Consider the following 22,409-nt stretch of genomic DNA (forward strand, 5'->3'; position numbering starts at 1 on the left):
GCCTCTGTACTCTTTTTCACAAAAAGATAGATTAGTAACTGCTGCCATCTACAGGTAGTTTGAAGAGTTGTTTCTTGGCGGTGTTGCGAGACTTGCTGAAATGCTGATTTTAGTATTAAGTGGACATTTCGGTGTAATCGTGCTTTTCTGTACTTGTGGTTTTAACTACTCACTTCACAGTATGGCTGTGTATGTTTTCTGTGTATGTTTTTATCCTCAAATATGTGAATTGTTATCTTGCTTCTAATATAAAGGTGCATTCAGTGCTTTAAATGGAAAAAAAAAAGTGTAGGTACTCATCATATTGAGCTTTGGTTGGGGGCGTGGCAAGGAGGTGGGGCTAGAGGCGGGGCTTGGGGCGGGCTACTGACAAACATTAAAAGACCTCAAGAATTTTCATTGCAGCAATCTGTTTCTGGATGGCACGAGGGTCCAGTTGCTGAAACTCGATGTCGCTCGATAATCGCACAGAGTCCTGTCCTGCTTGATGACTCCTGGCTGGGTCCTCAATCTGGCAGGAAACCTGCTTGCAGCTGCTCTCCTCTGCCCCTTGTCTGATGATGGCTTTTTCCGTCTGCTGTGCTTGTGCTGGCAAAGAAGAAAGTGAAAGCCAGCGCAAATTGCGCTTTTTAAAGGGCTTTCTTTTCTTCCCGCCACACAGCTACCTGGCGGGTGACGTCACACGCTGCTCTGCCGTGACAGTGTGAAATGGCCATCATGAGAGCATGCGCCGCATTGTAGAAATGTGGTGCATTCTCATATGATGACTATTTGTCCCTTTAAATGCGGGCCTGTTACAGTGAGTACCAGTACTCTCCTTTTTAACGGAGAAGTTCCGGTACTCTTGGGAGGAAAAAAAAAAGTGCCGGTACTCAGTACCGGTGAGTAACGGCCCATTTAAAGCACTGGGTGCATTCCGACTAGGGACAACAATGCTTTCATAATAGGGCGGTGACTAGGGTGACCAGATTTTGAAGAGCAAAAACCAGCACAGGTCAGACATAAAAGAAGGACTAAAGACTTTATACTCACTTTTATGTCTGGCATGTCCCGTTTTTTGTGATGTTTTGTGAATGTGTGCCTAAACATGTGTGTGTTTACATACATATATATCTGCACCCTCCATCTCTCTGCTGGGAGCACACATCGGACTGTGTTGCCTGACAGTAACAGATACATTACTTTAATTATTGCATACTTTGTAGGCGTCTGTTAAAGGAGAGCATAACTTGAATTTATGCTTCCCTAGATAATCTGACCTTTGTCCCCAAAACCGGGACATTTATGTAAGGATCTGACCTTTGTCCCAAAAACCGAGACATTTGTTTAAAATTAAGAGAAGCGTCGGGACACCGGGACAGTCCTCTAAAAACCAGGACTGTCCGGGGAAATCCGGGACGTCTGGTCACCCTAGCGGTGACTGAATCTTGGTCCTTTGTGTTGTATTAGTGAAGGGTTACTTGACAGATCAGTGGCATAACAAATGCCCCCGCGGTTAGGCCCGAGATCCGCCACCCCTGACCCCCCAAACTGCTCAGTACGCTGTGCACGGGCGGCAGGGGCCTTTGAAGGGGGGGGGGGGCCTCAAGTTTTGTTAAGCCAGTGCGTCAGAGAGGGGTTGTGGTCTTGCTCTCACTACCTTAGTGAGTGTGTTGCATAAGCTTCCTTTTCGGCCATGAAATCCGCATCCAATGCCTCAACAATGTCAGGGCCCAGATAGACTCAAAGGGTCCTGGGAGCACCTTCTAACGTGGGATTTAAACGTAGTCTCCATGTGTGCTTCGCCGCCCGACCTTGTTCGAGCGTGCCAGAAGTCCCTGAATTAAGAGGAGTGGTTTCAGTGTGCGTGGCAATTGTTTGACCTAACTTACAACTGAAAGAGTAGCATCACTGACCAACAGTTCTTCATTACCCGGGGCTGTGTAATCCCTTTGTAAAAAGATTCAGTGTGGGAACTGTAATATTGTTGTAACTATCTCTGTTCCTACTTATTACCGCTGTCTAATGGATGTCCAGATACAAATCATTCTGGTTAGCGGGAATAACTTAATTATTTTACCATTCCAGCAATCTTACTTCAAAGCTTGTTTTATATGGGTTTCTTAACATAGGCATCACCAGAATATTTTTTCGGGGGGGCATAATTTTAACGCACTAGTGCAGAAAGCTAACACTAGGGCGGTCGTAGTGTTATGCTGTACTGTGAGCCTGCACACCAGCCTGTACCTAAATCTGGGTGGGGGCGCAGGCACCCCTCCATTGCCCCCGTGCAGACTTAAATGTTTCTTAGCTTCTGCATTGAGACTCCAGCAGGTACAGATTGGGATGATGGGACAGAGCCATCTTCAGACATAGACTGAGGAGTTGCATCATCCCTGAAGTTTGTTTGTGGGAGTGTGTAGTACATTTAAGATATTTATCATAGTTTCAAGGGAGGTATGACGGAGACAGCCAGCCTTCCATCTGGAAGCTCTTCTTATCTATGACCCTGAGATGGTTCTTGACTGTCGATTGTAGCTTCCTTCCCAGCCTGGGTACCCGCCACTGAATGTGCCACACACGGATCTATGTATTACATGTCTTTATTCTACATGCAATCGAGAACTGCACATTCTAAACCTGCATTCACTTCACTGCGTTCTAACACTTATTTTGCAACACTGCAGAGACTTTCAGGAGCCAAGAGGGGTTCCATCAACACTCACAACACACTACATCTCTCCCTCTGTCAAACAAAACAAAAACGTTTTTTTTTTGTTGTTTTACAACTTATACATAGTATAACTCTTCAATGATCCTTCTTGGCTCTTTGATAACTCCTCCCGATCGGGTCTTTGGAAACTACGAATCAGTAATCAGAATGTCTGTGATCTAATTTGGCCATATAGGAGCAATAACAGCCTGGGAATATCCACTTGTCCTCTCTGAGCTAGTCTCTATGTTGACATCAGTGTCTGATGATCATTGAGACACATGTTTGAAGTGCGGGAATCTTGTGTAATGGATTTCCCTGGATGTTGGGCAGTCACCATGCGCACTTTGCTGGTTACAACATGAAATGGCTTTGCATCAAAAGGAGCATCAGATTTTGTTTTCTTATGTTTCATACTCTGTACAGATGAACCTTTATTTTCAAAGGTGTCAATGCAGCCCATGTGTTTTCAGTGGCATCAGTCATGGTAGTGGGGATAGTTCATTATATTTATCCTCTGCATAATATTTATCAATTCACTACTGTCTTTGACTCATATTTTTTTCTTCACATGCAGCTATTGAAACATATGTGCATTTCTCCGAGGTAAACATCGACTTTGCACAATCATCTTTTTCACTTTCACTTGATACTGATTAACTTTTTGACGAGGATTTAGATGGCAATCGACTTTGTTTTAGTGTCGATTTGTCTCAACTGATGTCGCATGGCCATGTGGGCGGGCGTCCCTTCTGAAACGTTCGGTCGGCCATTTTGACTTCTCATTGTGACGCACTTACTTTATCCTTCACCCTGCAGACTGTTACAAAATGGTTCTCTTTGCCACAGCCTTTGCATATATGTCTGATGGAAGGACATTTACCTTCAAGTGGAAATCACAATCCACTTCTGAAACACAACTTTTTCTGTGGAGACATCACCTTGTGTCCTTCAGCTTTGTTTCTCTGCTTACTTTTCATGTTCATGACTGACTCATTCTGGCCACCTCCAGCCTCCATGTCAGTAGCTTATCTGTAGGCACACTTTAGCTCTGGCAGTCATGAGAACTCGTTCCAGACGTAGAGTTTCTCTCAGCATTCGTCGTCTGAATAAATCTAACAGGCATCCGATAATTAGTCTGAGACGTACATATGGCTTCTTCATTAAACTCATTTAATCTGCAGTGTTTTATGAATATATCCAGCCTCTCAACAAATTAATCTATGGTTTCACCAGTTTTATTGTTCTTGACTGAAACTGTACCTTTCATAGTCTACATTTGGCACTGGATTGAACTTGAGTTTCAAGGCTTCTTTAATTTGACAGCACATAGCTTCATCAGCTCGCAGCATTTTCTTTGACTTCTTTTACACTTCCACCAGCAAAATTCTTGTGGTATTTGACCTTTTTATCTTTTTCTTCTAGCGCACCAACAAAATCATCAAATGTCTCTATCCAAGTAGTTAATTTATCCTCAATATTTGGCTTTTTGGCAGTATCGAAGGGAAGTGGTGGTTTCAGGAAGATGGCAGCATTGTAACTGTACACAGGATTAGCTGACAGTGTGACTGGAGCGTCCTCTGACTCCACCTGCCAGAAATCAGGATCTGTTCCACTCATACCTCCATTATGGCCCTGTGAAATGCTGTCCTCTGGTCATATTTTATGGTCTTTATTGACAGAGTGGCACGGATGACTCTGTAAACACAACCCCAAGCACTTCTTTTGGAGTCCCCTTCAGCAGCAGTATGATGACTCTTTAGTCATTTCTGGTAAGCATATGACCTTTTTGTGTATCTGAATTGTCTTGTTTTCAGGCTTTCTTTCTGTGCTTTTGACACCTGGTTGATTTCTGCCTTGCAGTGCTTCTGATTGCAGTCATTGGGTAGTCTGCTGTCACTAGTTGCCACACTTTCAAAACCAGGTTGTATCCACCTTCAGGAGCAGTGCTCTATATTCTTTATATTGCGCAGTACCTTCCAGTATGGTACGATTGTAGTTTTTTGACCCACGATGCGTAGACTTGTTAGTGAAGCTTTCTTTATATTCAACTGCTTTACACTGGCTGGAGTTGCTCTTTGACTCCACATACGCCAACCCCTGATTTGGCACTTTGACGAAGGCCCACATGGCACTCACAAGCAGTTTGCTGGGACAACCACAAACTCTCCGGGAGAGCACTGTTGATCCTTGGTTACTTACCCCTATCTTGTAGTTGTAGTGTCATCCAAGCTTGGGTACCTGCAGAGGAATACGCAACACATGGAGCCATATATTACACGTTTATTCTTCTGAATGCAACCGCAAACCTCCACATTCTAAACCTGCATTCGTATCACTACATTTAAACACTTTCGTCATCACTCTACAAAGTCTTTCAGTATTCAACAAGGTTCCCTCATACACACAAGATACTACATCTTTGAGCAGAACTGTGATTTAAACAGATGGAGTACCCATTAGTGGTAAGGGCTGATAAGAATGATCTCCTCCTTAAGAGGGTATTTGGGTTGAACCAGTAGTCTTCTACGTGGCCACCACTTACCAACTGTTGTGTCAGCATATTTGTGCTAGAGATATGCTTTTTCCGTAGGGTTCCTTGGACGCATTTGGCATAAAGTCTGCCAAACCTTTTTTAATACAAGATGCCACATAATGAGTTCCAGAATGGAGTAGGACGCCTGCTTACTGGCCTGTCTTGTCACAGTAATGTTTTACCGCATTTGTGTGTCACATGTTGGCCCCCAGTGTGGAGCAGAATATTCTTTAAATCCTGGTGACCATCCATAAAGCCATCTTTCACAAAACCCCGGATTTTTATTTCTCCCAATTTAGCTGACACACTCCTGTATGGACTCATTGTTTTGCCCTGCGGAACCTCTCCCATTCATGAAGGACTAACACTCTCATTTTTGTTAGCTGCCTTCCTTTGTTGCGGATTCCTAAGTTTTAAATTGTTTATTTAAGTTCTCCTGGACCCAATCCCTAAAAACGTTTACGAGTGGAAGCAACACAATTCCAAATATAAAAGGTTCTATTCAAATCTCATCATGATACAGATACATTTCCCTAATGCAAAAGCAACATCTGTGGTTTTCGTTCTTCCCAAAGGGTTAGTTGCGTCACAATGATTGAAATAGCCATACTCGAAAAAGATTGGACGTAACACAGCACAGTTTTACAGGGAGTGCAGAATTATTAGGCAAGTTGTATTTTTGAGGATTAATTTTATTATTGAACAACAACCATGTTCTCAATGAACCCAAAAAACTCATTAATATCAAAGCTGAATATTTTTGGAAGTAGTTTTTAGTTTGTTTTTAGTTTTAGCTATGTTAGGGGGATATCTGTGTGTGCAGGTGACTATCACTGTGCATAATTATTAGGCAACTTAACAAAAAAATATATATACCCATTTCAATTATTTATCATTACCAGTGAAACCAATATAACATCTCAACATTCACAAATATACATTTCTGACATTCAAAAACAAAACAAAAACAAATCAGTGACCAATATAGCCACCTTTCTTTGCAAGGACACTCAAAAGCCTGCCATCCATGGATTCTGTCAGTGTTTTGATCTGTTCACCATCAACATTGCGTGCAGCAGCAACCACAGCCTCCCAGACACTGTTCAGAGAGGTGTACTGTTTTCCCTCCTTGTAAATCTCACATTTGATGATGGACCACAGGTTCTCAATGGGGTTCAGATCAGGTGAACAAGGAGGCCATGTCATTAGATTTCCTTCTTTTATACCCTTTCTTGCCAGCCACGCTGTGGAGTACTTGGACGCGTGTGATGGAGCATTGTCCTGCATGATAATCATGTTTTTCTTGAAGGATGCAGACTTCTTCCTGTACCACTGCTTGAAGAAGGTGTCTTCCAGGAACTGGCAGTAGGACTGGGAGTTGAGCTTGACTCCATCCTCAACCCGAAAAGGCCCCACAAGCTCATCTTGGATGATACCAGCCCAAACCAGTACTCCACCTTGCTGGCGTCTGAGTCGGACTGGAGCTCTCTGTCCTTTACCAATCCAGCCACGGGCCCATCCATCTGGCCCATCAAGACTCACTCTCATTTCATCAGTCCATAAAACCTTAGAAAAATCAGTCTTGAGATATTTATTGGCCCAGTCTTGACGTTTCAGCTTGTGTGTCTTGTTCAGTGGTGGTCGTCTTTCAGCCTTTCTTACCTTTGCCATGTCTCTGAGTATTGCACACCTTGTGCTTTTGGGCACTCCAGTGATGTTGCAGCTCTGAAATATGGCCAAACTGGTGGCAAGTGGCATTGTGGCAGCTGCACGCTTGACTTTTCTCAGTTCATGGGCAGTTATTTTGCGCCTTGGTTTTTCCACACGCTTCTTGCGACCCTGTTGACTATTTTGAATGAAACGCTTGATTGTTCGATGATCACGCTTCAGAAGCTTTGCAATTTTAAGAGTGCTGCATCCCTCTGCAAGATATCTCACTATTTTTTACTTTTCGGAGCCTGTCAAGTCCTTCTTTTGACCCATTTTGCCAAAGGAAAGGAAGTTGCCTAATAATTATGCACACCTGATATAGGGTGTTGATGTCATTAGACCACACTCCTTCTCATTACAGAGATGCACATCACCTAATATGCTTAATTGGTAGTAGGCTTTCGAGCCTATACAGCTTGGAGTAAGACAACATGCATAAAGAGGATGATGTGGTCAAAATACTCATTTGCCTAATAATTCTGCACTCCCTGTAAAAACCTCAATAAAAACGAGATGCTTTGCTGTACAGGACCCCTGTGCAAACACCTACGTTTTCAGATAATTTTATTTGACTGTTCTAAGCTTCCAAACAGTGTGAAATACAACTCACCATCTAAAAGTACATTACGTAGTTTTACACCAGGGATTAACTCAAGACAAATGATGCAATATTTGGATCCCAAAACGTTCTTCAATTCTGTCCACCGATTGTTTTGACATCATATTAATGTGATCCTCTACAGTACACCTAAAATTCTTGGATGGAAGGGTCATAATACTAAATAAAAAAATTAAAAGTGGATAATTTTTCCAGAAAAAGCCTCCAGTAGTAGAAAGTTTGAAGTTACTACTTTTTCTCTCGGTTTGGAATTTCCACTGCTTATTTAAAGAACATTCCTAAAGATGTGTGGCCAACAATTTGATGCATTTATTTCATGTTTAGTTAAGCCATTGATTTCAACGGCCTTATAATCACTCTGTGAGGAGTCTTCATTCATTTTCTCGAGCTTCTAGTGAGCTTCCTCATTTTAATTTGTGCACATTCACAGATGTTTGGTTCTCCACGAACTTTTTCGCTGACTCATTCCACCATGGAGATGGACATATTTACACTTGTAAAGCGTAGGCTTAAATCACTCCTTGGATGGTAATGGAAAGTGGACAGCCCCCCATATTGATGATGGTTTAGTGAATGAGTTTCTCCACGGTTGGAAAATACTTTTCTCCCGTAGAGGAAAAACCAGAAGAAGGAAATGTACTTTTGGAAGGCTTTATTCCACAGACAATTATGCAGTGTGCTCAGTTATGCTTTCGAAAATGCCATTGCCTTATAGTAAATGACAGTTTTTACACAAGTAGTTTGGACAGCCTTTGAGAATTCCACTTCCTCCATCAAGGGCAGGAACAAATCCTCCTTTGAATGAAGTCCTCTTTCCTTCCTCATCTGTTTATTCATTTCCTCATTTGTGTATGTCTGCCCACCTTAAAAATGCAGGTCCCACTCCACTGTGAGTGCTGTTTAATGATGCATATGGCTTTGTATGGCTTATATTGTATGCACTGTAATTGGTAGGCAAGGTGGAAAAGACTTCTTCCTAAGCATGCACTGCCTCTACTTCTTTCCAATTTTGTGACATATAACTGGTGTGGGGCAACTTTTAATATTTGCCTTGGAGCAGTTTCGTTTGGTGCTGTGGGACTGTTTTTAATGAAGGTTGTGACTAGGCAGTTTTTAAATCTTGTGTACCTGACAGCTTAAGCTGTCTGTTGGCGAAAAGACCTATTTTATTGACCGCTTGCAGGGGGTTTAGAGCACGCACATTGCTTAACATTGTTTGACTTTGTCACTGATTTGCTTGCTTTTTATTCGTCTGCTTGTGCAAGCTTTAAGTTCTTCTTTTGTGGTTTTATCCCTCCCCTGGAGCAGGACAAATCTGTGGGTCCTTCCACAGATCAGTTTTGAAGCACTACCTTTTTCTTTACGGTTAACTCCTCCACGCGAATGCATGTGCTTTCCATGTGTCTCCCTCGTGTACTGCTCCCTGCCACCATGCTCGGTGTTGCTCTCTCTCGCCCATGTGCTCCTCCCTCATGTTGTTTTCTCGTCAGTGTGCTTCACCCGACCCTAAAACAACGGCTTCATGTTTCTCTGTAGCCTAAGCGCTAAGCCTTCTTCCCTGTGCCACGTGTTTCTCTCATGCCCTTTGTGCGTCCCCGCCCTGCGCACCGCTTCTCTCCACTGTACCACTTCCGCTCCATACTGCGCTCTCCGTGTTGCTTCCCCCACCTGCGTCTCAAAACAATAATAAAAAAATAAAAAAACATTGTATACTACTGTTTATTTAGCAACTCTACTGGAATCAGTAAATAAAACGGAAAAAGTTTTTTTTTTTTTAGGCGCACACAGGGTTGTTGTGCAAGGCTACAAAATTATGCAGGCAGACACGTTAGCGCTTTGCTTTAGTTTTTTTAATACTGCTAGCCATGTTGCACAGCATTGCCTAAAATGTACTGGCTTTGCCATTGCTTGCTAACAATTTGCTCGTATGTTTTCTGCCGTGTCGTGTGAGAATTCCTCCCCCCTCCCCCCCCACCCCTTCCACCTCCTTGATTAACACTTTAGACCAACCAAGGGCACGCGTGATTTGGTTGAACAAGTGTTAACCTCATTTAGGAATAATTTAGGAAAGCCTAAACGTTTTGCTCTTTCATTACAATATTCTCATAATGGCCTCTAGATGGCGCGAAACACCCGTTTAAACACCAACCACAGCCGGCAGGTACAGTGGCAAACGATGACAGCGACAAGAAGGTAGTGCTTCGGTTACTTGCCTCTCTAAGCAAGCAAGACCATACCCGGTAAGAAAAATAGTCGCAACAAGAGATTTTTCTTTGCAGATAGTCTTGTGTGGAGGCATTAAAGTAAAAAATGTAGATGTTGTGCCAATGAAAAATCCCCCAAAAATATTTGTTTTGTAACACTTGAGAAAATGGCGGATGCGCATCAAAAAGTAAATGTCTTATGAATGTAGAGATGTTTGTATACAGTTTGTGTCTGTTGCGAATTATCATCGGCTCTGTTAAAAACGCATTAATCCATAACGGTGTTAAAGTTCACACATATCCCTGCAGTGTTAATAGTTCTAATTGTTTGTCGATGGCTCTTTTTAAATTAATGAGCCTGGCGGACCTGATTGAAAAGAGATCTTTGGCATTCACTGCATATTTTCCAACCTCCGGACACTGACGTGGGACGTTTAGTATACTTTTTCACAGCTTTAGGAGAACACTCTAGCCTTCTTCCGTGGACTGCCCCGTATTGTCATGGTCGAGTGGCAATTCTGTCTAGTAGTTTAAGGATTAACTCACCGGTTCTAATGGAAAACTTTTGTTAATATCCATTTTGCCCATACACTGTAACTTTATGGCAAAGATTTCAAAACGTATGCGATTAGTTGTACTGATAATTAGTCAAAGGATAGAAAATGTGTTTTCAGAAATATGTACAAAATATACGGAAATCCTATTGAGCTGAAGAACCCACCCATGCACCATAAGCGGATTTTCATTGAACGGCTTCCCATGTATAATGTGAGGGTGTTAGATCTACATTTTTGTAGCTGGCTCTCCCTCAGCCACTTCAGAGTGGGGCCGAGAGGTGACGTGACAAGTACTTGATGTAGCCCCTCATTAGTGTAAGGCTTCTTCCCGGTGTGTTGTGCACACAGCGAAGCTTCCCTACGACCTTGTGGATGTCGGTACAGGTGCCCAGGGTGTGGAACATGGTAACAGGAGTGTTTGGGCCAATTTTTTTTAGAGGGGGGCACCCAAGAACCCTGACGGTTTTCCTTCCCCCATGTCTCTTGCATCTGCATTTACAGCAGCATATTTGAGCACACTCGAATCTAAAGTGCCTTGTGGTTACTTTGTGTGATCCAGCTTCTGCGGCTATCCCGGGCCCTCTTTCCAGAACCTTGTACGTAAAGCACAGGCCGGGGAACTGGGCTGCACAGAAACAGGTGCAGGAATTCCGAGGTAGAAGTGATGTGCTCCAGAACTAATTCTGGAACACCAGCACAATCCTGCAGTCAGGTGAGTGTCTCACTGTGCCATTAACAGTCGGGCCAAGGTACATCACTCGCTGGTTCATCTTGGGCCAGAGTAGTTAAGTGTTTATGATGTTTGTTTGCTAATGTAGACCTTCTCTTCAGAATCTGAAGTTTGTGAGTTTTACTGGAGTTTTGTGGATCTCTTCCCCCACGATTTTGCAAAGGCAGGTTAGAGATCATATGTTATACGAGACTTTGGCGTCTGTAAAGGTCTATTTTAGCAGTAGGATTACCATCTGTGTCACCTACTAATGTGGGAAACTCTACTGAAGTAATGCATTTGTTAAATTGGTGGCACCAGGATCACCGGAGGGGTAGAACTCCTTGAGCTATGATGCTGAGCAAAGCGGGCACAAAGGCAGAACCAGGCAGGAGCCAAGGTGGCTGTGTGCCACACTGAGATGCTGGTCAGTGTGCTCTCGCACCCCAAAAGGGCACCCAAGAAAGCAAAAAAAAAAAAGGAATCCTATTAATCTCAGAGACACCTAGGTGCGTGCAGTTACTTTCTGTACCTTGCTGCAGGGATCACTGGTCCCGTTCCAAATGCAGTCCCCGTTGCTGCCTGCATGATGAAAGGGGGTGAAGTGGGTTCAAACAGTCTGCCCATCTTTCTCTATTGCACTGCTTCGAGTGTAAAGTTGTTCATGCCTGCAGTGGGGACAGGGTATCGGTTGTGATATGATGTACTGTATCCATAATAGCGCCATTGGTATTATATTTTTGCTGTGTCTTGTATAGTTTGCTTATTATTTTTTGAGGTTGCATTTAAGCCAGCCATAGTTTTTGTCTGGCAAGAGTCAACTTTAGTTGTTTTATCAGTCTCATGTAATATAATCAAATATATGTATATAGTATGTGTGTGTGTGTGTGTGTATATATATATATATATAGAGAGAGAGAGAGAGAGACTGAGACTGAGAGAGAGAGAGACTGAGAGAGAGACTGAGAGAGAGAGAGACTGAGAGAGAGAGAGACAGAGAGAGAGAGAGAGAGAGAGAGAGAGACTGAGAGAGAGAGAGAGAGAGAGAGTCTGAGAGAGTCTGAGAGAGTCTGAGAGAGACTGAGAGAGACTGATTCTGACTTTGGGTCAGCCCTTTCTAAGTATTATTCTATTCAGGAATCATTCAGATTTTGTTTCTACCCTCAACAGCAAAGAGGCAATAGGTCAAACCACTTCAGCCTTTGACTGTATTGCACTGAGTGACGCCATTTCACCTGATCACATGTGTAAAACCAATCTATTAAAGCTCTATAGCACGCCGTAGCGGGCTATTCCAACCAATAAAGGCCTGCTCCAGCATTAAAGGTGCATGCCAGAGGCTTTAACAAAGGAGTGGAACTTCAATGCCAGTATAGCCAGCTAAGTAGAGCTATAAGGTTATTAGAACATTCTGCCACTAGAGGGCAGACTTGTTCTCATAAATGAAACAAAGCCCTCATGGAGCATGAGGGTTTTGAATTCCCCTAGCGCTCCGTGAGACCTTTGTTAACAGCAACAACTGTGAACTAGAACTTTGGAATGTTGGCGCTCCGGTCTTTAACGGGCCCTTAGAAACCCAGAGCACTCCATTGTTTTTAATGGAGCTCCCAACATTACAATGTTTTAATAAGAAGTGCACTTCCACCCCAGGACTAGTGGGACAGTACTTTATTTTGTCAATTAATTTTTTTCTTTCCTTTCTCTATCGGTTTTATATTTTTTTTTAGTCATCAGTGTTTAAACTGTGTTTCGGGTGACAGTAATTCAAAGCAAAGTAGCACCTTTTCTTTGTGCCAATAAGAATCATATTTTCTTGTGATGTACATTAAAACCACAATGAGTTTCTATATCTTTTCTAAGTACATTGCCTGCTCTGATATGCCGTTATGGTTCTGTCGCAGCTTTGGTTAATTTTTGTTTAATTTAACATTTTTTGTAAAGAGCACGAGATCACCATGTTTAGTTGGCAGCTTATTTTCCATGTTGCTTCTTTTTATGTTTTGTTACATATGCTTGCTATTAAAAATAATAAAACACAACTGTACTTAATTGCCAGGGACAGGTTTATTTGCTTTGCCAGACCTTGTTTTGCTTGAATGACTGCTCCGTTGTACCAGTTAAGCGATTTTGCATCAGACTGTCTGTCTTTTATTCATTTGTGTTGGATGAAACCAACAGTTTTTTGCCTCACTTGATGATTACTAGTGTTCTGTGGTAAAATGAGAATGTAAATGTTAACCTGATTGCAGCTTTTTTAATATGCTGTGAGCAGTGACTGATTCCACAATAGGTCTGGCATCCAACAAAGAAACATCCTTAATTTCTTACTTTTGGGGATTACTGTAAATCACAATTGGATGGGGAGAATGCTTTTTTTTTCTTCTTTTGACTGAAAATCCCTTTAAATTATATTTTTCGTGTAGAGACCACAAACATAAGTTATTATTTTGGGTGAACTATACTAGTTACAATGACAACCATTCTATAAATATCGCCTTTTATTCTTTTTTTCATTACAGCCTCTCTAAGATCAGAAACTGATTTCTGTACCAGCAAGCATTCTTTGTATAAAAATGCCACCTCATGTCCACATTGTACACAAGGATGCATTTTGCACTAGGTATTAGCTCTAAATGTAGTAGAACGTAAATAGTGACCACGAGCAGTTGCTTATGCTCGCTAAATATGGACTTAGGGTAGGATTTCTTCCTAACTTACTCCCAGCATTTAGTGCTAGTTTCCTAGTGCAGAATGCACTGCTCTGTCCAAAATGAACGTGTGAATGCATTTTGTGCAAAGAAAATAGCACTAAATGCAACAGAACATTAAGAGCAGTGCGAGCAGCGCCTTGCTAAATATGCTCTCCAATTAGTTTCCCCCCCAAAATTAATCGTAATTATGGGAGTGGGCACAGTTGCGTTATTATTGGTAATTTTGTTTTATTCTATCACAGATTTAATCAAATTACTCCGGAGTAATTGAAATTCCGCCTAGGCCAAATCTTTATTGTCTAGTTATGTTAGTTGGTCGACTTGTGAAAATAGGAAGTGATGATTAGATCTTTTTCTGGATAAACTTGTCAGACAAGTGTGCCCTCTTGACATACGCTCCCACAATAGCACACATTATTGAATTGTTTGGGGTTTTGGCTGGTTTCTTTTGGTACAGTGGTGGCGCTTGTTAGACTGTGAAGGGACATCCATTTACAATTTTACCTTTCACCCTAGCTTTATTAGCAAACCATCTCTGATTGTGATTTTTTTTTTCTTCTAGCTTTCTGGAGAAAATTGACCTCGTCAGACAAGACGAGTACACACCCACAGATCAGGTAAGCAATAATGTATTGCACTGTGGTAAAAAGAGTAAAGCAAGGCAACATGAGAAACAGGACTTTAGCAAAATAAGTTATTCATTGGTTCTGTGCCCCCATGTGGAGCGGAAATTCACAGCAAATGAGGTATCATGGTCAGGACCAAAGCACTTTCTAAATTACATTTGTATCCCAACCGGCCTTGTGTGTCTGGGTGTGTATATACAGGATGTATCCACTTGTTTAAGTATGTACACACTTAAGTGTTTTTTTAGGTCAAGCATGCAAGCGCTCTGATGTGTTGTGATCTAGCTGTGGGCTTTTAACCAGGCCCACCGCATGCCCATCACTATCACTCATTCATTGGCTTGTCTTTCAAAAATCCTTTATCATTGGTAATTGCTTTAGGTTTCTCCCTCCTTGGGGCGATTTTGTTACTGCCTTGGACACCAACCCTGTTACATGGATAACTGCACAATTGTGGATACAGTTGACTGCGAGCTAACTTCTTTTACCTTTTCTCTCTCCTTTGCGCTCATGGCGACCGTGGTGCTTTGAACTGGCTCACTTATGTTTAGCTGTTATACTTTTAATTTTCAATTTGTGGCAAGACACGTCCAGCGAGACCCATTGCATATGCTTGTTTTCTTGTGTGTGCCATAGGAGCAGAAATTAGTCTATAATGAACAAATGCTTGTCTGCAACCTCAAATGGTTTGTTTTATTCCTGACGTTCTGTAAAAAAAAAAAAAAAAAAAAATAGGCCAGTTTTGCCAGGCTGAATACACTTATAAAGTGTGGTAAGCTGTGATTACATTTGATTGCGTTATCAGAGTTCTGTTCTTACCTGCCTGAACCATTACACAATAAAGCATGTCCACACTTAAGGTAGGCACCCATTAAGTATGTTTTTTTTACCCCTAAGGTAAAATAACATGCTTCTGATCCTTAGTGCTTCTGATCCTCAATCCAGCATCATCTGATCCTGCCAAGTCTGTGTCAGTTCACCACAGGATGGATTACAGCTGTGTGAGCGAAAGGAAGGGCTGTAATTACTGTGATGAGAAACTGTAGGGATTGGCAATATACCTTGCTATATGTAATAAAAACATTATCTATATCCACTTTACCCTGTCCCACCACTAAAATAGTTAGGAGTGGGTGCCCCTCTACTCTTGGCAGCAAATTGGACCTGTACTGTGACAAGGCATTGTAAAGTACCCTTCTGGAATAGTTTCAGTGAGAGGAACTTGTTAGACCATTCATAATCCTTTCATGACTCTATTGACCCTGACAATGGCCTGCTGTTGAACAAGGGTTTTGTATGATAGTTCTGTGCAGTAGTTTGTTTACAAACAGCATTACTATTTATGATTTCACACTAAACCTTAAAGAAGTGAACAACCACTGCTCTCTGATTAGTGCCAAGAGATTTAATGTGCAAAATACACTCTCGTAGGAGTCACTTACATGTGCCACTCGGAATGCTGTTTGATACTTTCCAAGGGAAATCATTTTCACAACAGCATGCAGAATTGCTCCCACTTAAACTTACAAAGTTGGAAAATGTGAAAACTGTTGCACAATAGAATCTAACCAGAGGAGTCTAATTGGTTTCAGAAGCATTGACTTACATTCATATGACACCAGCTGTGATAAGTACTTTCAAGCATGTAAAGAGAGCAATAAAAATATGACCTGGGCTTTATCAGCACATTAATATCATTCATTTTTTTTATAAAGGTCTAGGTGGTATACGACACCCTTGGCTGAAACATGTTGGCTTTTTCTTTTTTTAACAAACGGCCCTGAGACTTGTAACTTGCCTACGTACTCCCTATAAATTGTGCACACAAATACCCCATATGAACCAAAGATGTAGGCAAATTGACTGACTCCAGCAAAACCATAAGACCACAGCAAAGGGGTACCCAACAAAAGTGGTCTGCTAAAGTTGAATCGGATCTTAATCGACTACAACAAGAGAAGTCACACACTAGGCATAATTAGCCAGATGTACGAAAATACAATTTTACATTTCTTAAATAGCTACTTCATAGAAATCACTGTTTAAGAAATGCAAAATGCTATGTACAAAGATACCAATTTCCTAATAGCGATTCCTACAATCACGATTAGGAAATCGGTATTAAGAAATCCCATTGCATTTGAGTCAATGGGCTGGCTTTGCATTTCCTAAATAGCGATTTCTTATCAAGAAATTGCTATTTAGGAAATGCAAAACCAGGGACGGCAATGGGAAAAAGACTCCCTTTGGCGCACCCAAAAATAGGGGTGCACCTGCAGGGCACACACAAGCCTAAGGGGCATGTGTGTTCTCTATTGCAATAAAAAACAAAAAGATAAAAGCACGTTGGGGTGCTTTTTTTTTTATTATTTATTTTTTAGGGTTGAGCGCACAAAGTGCTCTGTCCCTGTTATCTCTCTACGGGCTTGTAACCACACCCATCAGTTTGGTTGGTTCGTGGGCTTGCCTTTTAAAATTTGCTTGATTTGATTAGTGAAAGGCATGCATGTGCCATGCCTTTTCCGGTGTTTAGCTCTCCTCGAGTGCACCAGCCAACTACTGAAAACATACGAGGATCCATGTTTTCCGTATGGTTTCTGGACTACATTTTCTCTGTTTCATAGGCAGCGCCATCTCACGGGCCAGTAGTCGCGCGCTTTGCATCACATTGATCCTGTTACATAGGTAAATGCACTTTTGCCAGTTACACGGATAAGTGCATTTTTGCTGGTTACATGGATAATTGCACTTTTGCTGATACGTTTCACTGCGAGCTAACTTCTGTTTCCTTTTGTGTGTTTGCTTTCACGCTCATGGTGGACGTCAGCTCGTTTATGTGAAACTGCTTTACTTTTCATTTTCAGTTTATTTGCCAAGAAAAGTCTGGTTAGGAGTTTACAACATTAATAGCTCTAACTGGAGCAAATGCCAGACACATTGCATTGGAAATGCTTGTTTAAATTGCACCTGGTTACCACGGACTTCAAGTCTGTGATAATTGCATCTCCAAGAAAAAGAAATCGCATTTTGGAAATGCATAGTACATCAGAATAGGCAATGCAAATAGGAAATGCCTATTTGCACTTCCTATTCTGGGAATCACAAATTGCGATTTCTACAGGTTTGAAATCACATTTGCAATTCCTTAAATGGCTTTGCACGTTAGAAAAGCCCAGTTTGCATTTCTTAATTGCCCAAAATGCCAATTTTGACTGTTAAGAAATGCAAACAGGCTTCCTACATTTAGCCCAGTGTGCATTAATTGTATGTGTTTCTTGAAGACGCTGATCTTAAAGGTGTCTGGAATTTCAAATTTCATGAATTCAGTTAAATCACTGTGAAATAACATGGAATCACCTATCATCTGAAAGGCAGAACAGAGCAAATGACCTGTCCTCAGGAAAAATGGTATGCCATTCCACATCAATTTTATTAGTTGCTGTTTTTCATTTTAACTGTGGATTTACGCTCATTCCTATAGTGGCATGTAGGAAAACATCTAAAACCTTGGATACCCTAGCTTCAACACTGCTTATCAAATGCATGTGGTGTGTGTGATGAGCTTGCACCATGTATTAAACACTCATCACCAGGTTAGGGGATTACTTTGATCGTGGATCCCATTCAGTCACACAGACCTGTTATCGCCATTTAAAACCCTGCTGTCATGCCTATAAGCTATGTTGAGGTCTTTCCCTGGTGCTGTTCCCTTTAGAGACCATCTCTCCACCATCCCTCCCCTGTACAGCCCTGCAAAGCTGTGACATTTTCTCTATTGTCACTCTGGAGATGTCCTGGAGGATATCAAGGCAGCTTAGAAACTACTTCAGCATCCGATAGAGTGAAAAGAATGAAGTGGTCCTTAAAGGTGTTTAGAAGATTGAAATGTTGGGAGCTGTAATGAAGAAACTGGTTTGACAGTGGGCCAGTAATGACTGGCATATGCCTTCTACTTCATCATTCCAATGCTTCTCTTTCTGTCTGCATTCCATTTGGAACATTCCGTCTTCTGTATTTGGGATGTTCTAATAGCAGTAATGCCCCTATTTATTAACTGCCCAGTCTCTCATTATAAGCCTTAGCCGCAACATGGGGCATGCATTTAGCAGCTGGTATAGCCCTAAGCACTCAGCTATAACAATAAATACAACAGTATAAATAACATTTAAATATGTTGAGGTCGTTAACAGGATGTGTTGTTCTTGCTTTAATAAATATTCATGTCACATGTCCCCTAAAACCCTTATATTAATGTGGTAGCCATAAGTAATATGTCTGTATCATATTGCTTAGTGAGTGAGGTTGTTACATTCAAATCGGGGAGAGTCATCTTTGGTGCATGCCCTTCCTCACAACTTCTAAAGTTGTAAATAAAACGCTGTAAATAATATTCGGAACTGCATTGCAAGGCCATTGAGATCCTCAAGTATTTGTGTAAATGTTTCTGGGCATTGATTCAGAAAAGGAACTGCGTGATTATGCTAGCTTTTGCTCTTGGAGAAAAAGATAAGTGGTGTAAGTGTACTTTTATTTCTTGCAGGACCTTTTAAGATGCAGAGTTCTGACATCAGGGATTTTTGAAACAAGATTTCAAGTAGACAAAGTAAATTTTCAGTAAGTATACTTCTGGCATTTCAAACAAGCCCTTCTGGTTGCATCCCTCACTCCTTACAGACTCAAGGCAAACTGCGAACAAGGATATGCTGAAGAAAGAATCCATATTATTATGGGCCCAGATTACTCCGATGAACCATAGTGCCACCTATATGCTGTCGCCACATTAATCTTACTAGTCATTCAGCACCACTCTTATATTAATTTAAGGCAGAGAGTAACTGCTAGCTAAAGAATAGAGTTGCCAGGCAGACACGTTCTGATAACTGCCCTTTGATTGGGTGATCGGTGTCCTCTATATATTCCGATAATTGCCAGTGAAAAGTAAAGTATATTTTGGATCACAGGACTATTGCTCATCATAGTTATGACTTGTAGAAAACAAGTCATGTTCATTAGCCTCTTTCATCGTGTTTGAGCTCCCACAAAGCAGCTGTCTCGCAGGATGTTACTATCATAGCAGTGGCGTGGTAGGATCCTGCTGCTAGCATCGCTGAGCTTACCAAGTCCATGCCTGACGTTTGAGTTCCAGCATTCACTGCTCTGTTGGGTAAATGGAGCAGTAAGTCTTGCGCTAGGTAAAGCAGTAGCTACAATTGTATTGACTTTAATAGCCAATAACATCTTAAACATGAACGAGCTTCCCATTATACCACAAGTCTGGACTTCCTTTCTGGTAACTTATGTTACAACAGCTAAATGAAGGTTGACAGAACCACTTCATTCCTCTCAGGCATCCTTAGCAAGTACTTAAACTGTTATGTAGCTAATTAACACCTTCCTTAAATAAATGCATTATGCATTAGATGGTGATGAGGAAGTTGTGGATTGAACGCTGTTTTTATTAGAAATAATAATTGTCATTGTTGGTTAAAGTGTCCCCAGCAAGACTTAATAATACACTCCACTTCTCCTAATCTTTCGGCTTTTGTAAACATTCAGGTAGGAAAGACAAACGGAAGTTACTAATGTAGCGTGTCCAGTTTATTACCAGAGTGCAGACCTATGGGGGGGGGGCCCGGAGAAGCAGTTCCATACCTAATAAGTTGTGCACACTTCCTTCGCTGGTACAGAGCCCTGAGCTTGGTTAGACTCGCCCGCTGAGGCACGGCTACTGGAGCTCGGACTCGTCAGTCCACTCTCTGTTACCAGTCTAGACTTACAATGGACAGATCCCATTGTGGCAACTAGAACCTGACTCTTAAGGTTCACAAATAACCAGTGTAGAGCATGTTATGTGGATGTAGTTGGGGAAATAAATGTGTGACTGTATCTACTCCATTATCCTCATGTTGGCACATCATTGCCATGGGCATAGATTTCCACATAGGACATGCCCTTAACTGTTGTAGCCATAAAATCCTGTCATTTAAGATTAGGGTTGGCATCATTTCTGCCTTGTGTGAGATTGTTTCAGCTAGAATACTCCCATCCATTTGGCTACTTGAATCATACAGGTTTTCAGGATGTCAGAAGTGGTTCTATCAATAGCATGCCAGTGTCAATTATATAAATGAAATTGGCTGCAATGAAAACTGAATAAAATACCTCTGTGGGTGAGATGACTTGATAGTACATTCATTCAGTCTTACGATATCTTCATCTTTTCTATGGCAGTTGCTTGGTTTACGGTCTGACTGTTGTAATTATTAATCAGCAGGGTGTCTCTAGTGTATGTGCATTTGACAATTGGTACAACAAAGTTTGCAAAACCTTCCTTGCAAGGCGTTAACTGGTGAGTCCTGGAACATGAATGCGTTTTTGCACATAGACTAAACTAGAGCGTGTTAAAAAAAAAAACAAACATGGGTTTGTCACTTAATTTTGATAGGTGTACATCCTCACCAAGTCTGTCTTGCCCTGTTTGTGTGATAAAAGGTATATTAGTAGTTGAGGTTTGCAATCTTCACTTTCTTACTGGGAATATGGGGTATAAGTTTATTAGGGTCTTTGCAAGGTCTTAATACATTGTTAAGGAAAGGGTGATGCTGAATTTGGTGTGTGCTTTAAGCCGTGATATAAGATTAGTATTTCACACCAAACAGTAAGTCAGTTCTTTGGAAGTTTATTTGGAAGTAAATCTCGGTACCATTTTGTTTTGATTTCTCATCATCAGAAGCACAATCACCAAGTACAGACTTCGTATTGGCACAAGTCCTTAGATTGTTCTCATTCAGGTGGGTTGCCTCTGGTTGTGGAGAAATGATGGAATCCCCTCCAGGACCATCCCTGCTGCTGCACAAGTCCTGTTGCCCTTTTTGTAATCCATGGGTTTTTGAAGGGGTAGAAATAAAAATGTTCAGTTGAGCTTGACCCTCTTTAGTGAAAGAAGTTCTCACACTGATTTCAGTTTTTTTGTGACGTAAACTAGAAGCATAATGTGGGTAAGTAATCTTTAAACCGAAAATACTTACACATCTGTCAAATACAAATTGTTTCCTAGATGTAAGATTAACTTAATGGTATCAGTATAAGGAAAAGAAGAATTGATAAATTTTTATTCAATTTTCCATCAACAGTACTAAAACTATGCTTGTTTGATTTCTTCACAGCATGTTCGATGTAGGTGGTCAAAGGGATGAAAGACGGAAATGGATCCAATGTTTTAACGGTAAGCTGACATACTTTACTGCTAGGTACCAGATTTGTGTGGCAATGCCAAAGTTCCCACACATCGAGGTGCTCTTTATGCCTCACTAGTTTCTTTTAAGAACTAGCTTAAGTGAAGGACGGCAACGTGTGCTGGTAAGTGGTGATAATGGAGGAGTAAAGGGGGGTGTCACCCGGGGCCCTCTAAATAGTTACCACTCCCATGTCCTTGATTGCACTCACAATTGTCATTGCAGTCAGCTTGGAGAACCTCTTCATGTGCTGGTGCTACATATTATATGTATAAATATTTATGCTACATTATGGAATCCGCACATCTAGATTAGATAGATAGTTGCTGTGTTTGAAATGTTAGATGTCATACATGCATCCTTGTTGCTGTTACCTTGGGAATCTGGGCTGACGTTAGTTAGCTGAGAGTCCAGTGGGATTGCTGCACCAGGTGCCCAAGTGAGTTTTCGCAAACTAACTCTTACTATTTTCGAGAGGATATATAATGGTGTGGATATCCTCTTTTATCTACTGGATTCCTTTGCTCCAGTAGAATTTCATCTGCAGAATCCTTGCTCCTGTGGCATTTCCTGTACTTTTGTTTCTGATATGCTCTTCACCTCAAATGCACTGCTCTAAAAGCTAGATCCTTGAATAGAGGATCTCCTCCTTCAACCACATCCTATGTATGGATTTCCGGGCCATGGTGTTTTGATGCCATCAGTAGCCACGTAATGTGCTCATCACCCATCGGGACATGTAGCTCTAAAGATGTATTATCCAGACTCTGCATTTTGTCGTCCTTTTCTTTCCTAGATGTGTTTTCCCTT

At 41.5% G+C, this 22,409-nt stretch overlaps 1 protein-coding gene across 2 annotated transcripts in view; it reads left to right on the forward strand.

Annotated features, from left to right (window-relative positions):
* Positions 1–22,409, forward strand: part of GNAL (G protein subunit alpha L) — a 642,487-nt gene that overhangs the window by 572,124 nt on the left and 47,954 nt on the right. For both annotated transcript variants that reach the window (XM_069219747.1, XM_069219748.1), the window contains exons 6-8: positions 14,301–14,355; positions 18,905–18,978; positions 21,531–21,589. In XM_069219747.1, the coding sequence (XP_069075848.1) occupies positions 14,301–14,355; positions 18,905–18,978; positions 21,531–21,589 (188 nt within the window). The remainder of the gene's footprint in view (positions 1–14,300; positions 14,356–18,904; positions 18,979–21,530; positions 21,590–22,409) is intronic.

Source organism: Pleurodeles waltl, chromosome 2_2 (genome assembly GCF_031143425.1).
Source record: "Pleurodeles waltl isolate 20211129_DDA chromosome 2_2, aPleWal1.hap1.20221129, whole genome shotgun sequence".
Taxonomy (NCBI): Eukaryota; Metazoa; Chordata; class Amphibia; order Caudata; family Salamandridae; genus Pleurodeles; species Pleurodeles waltl.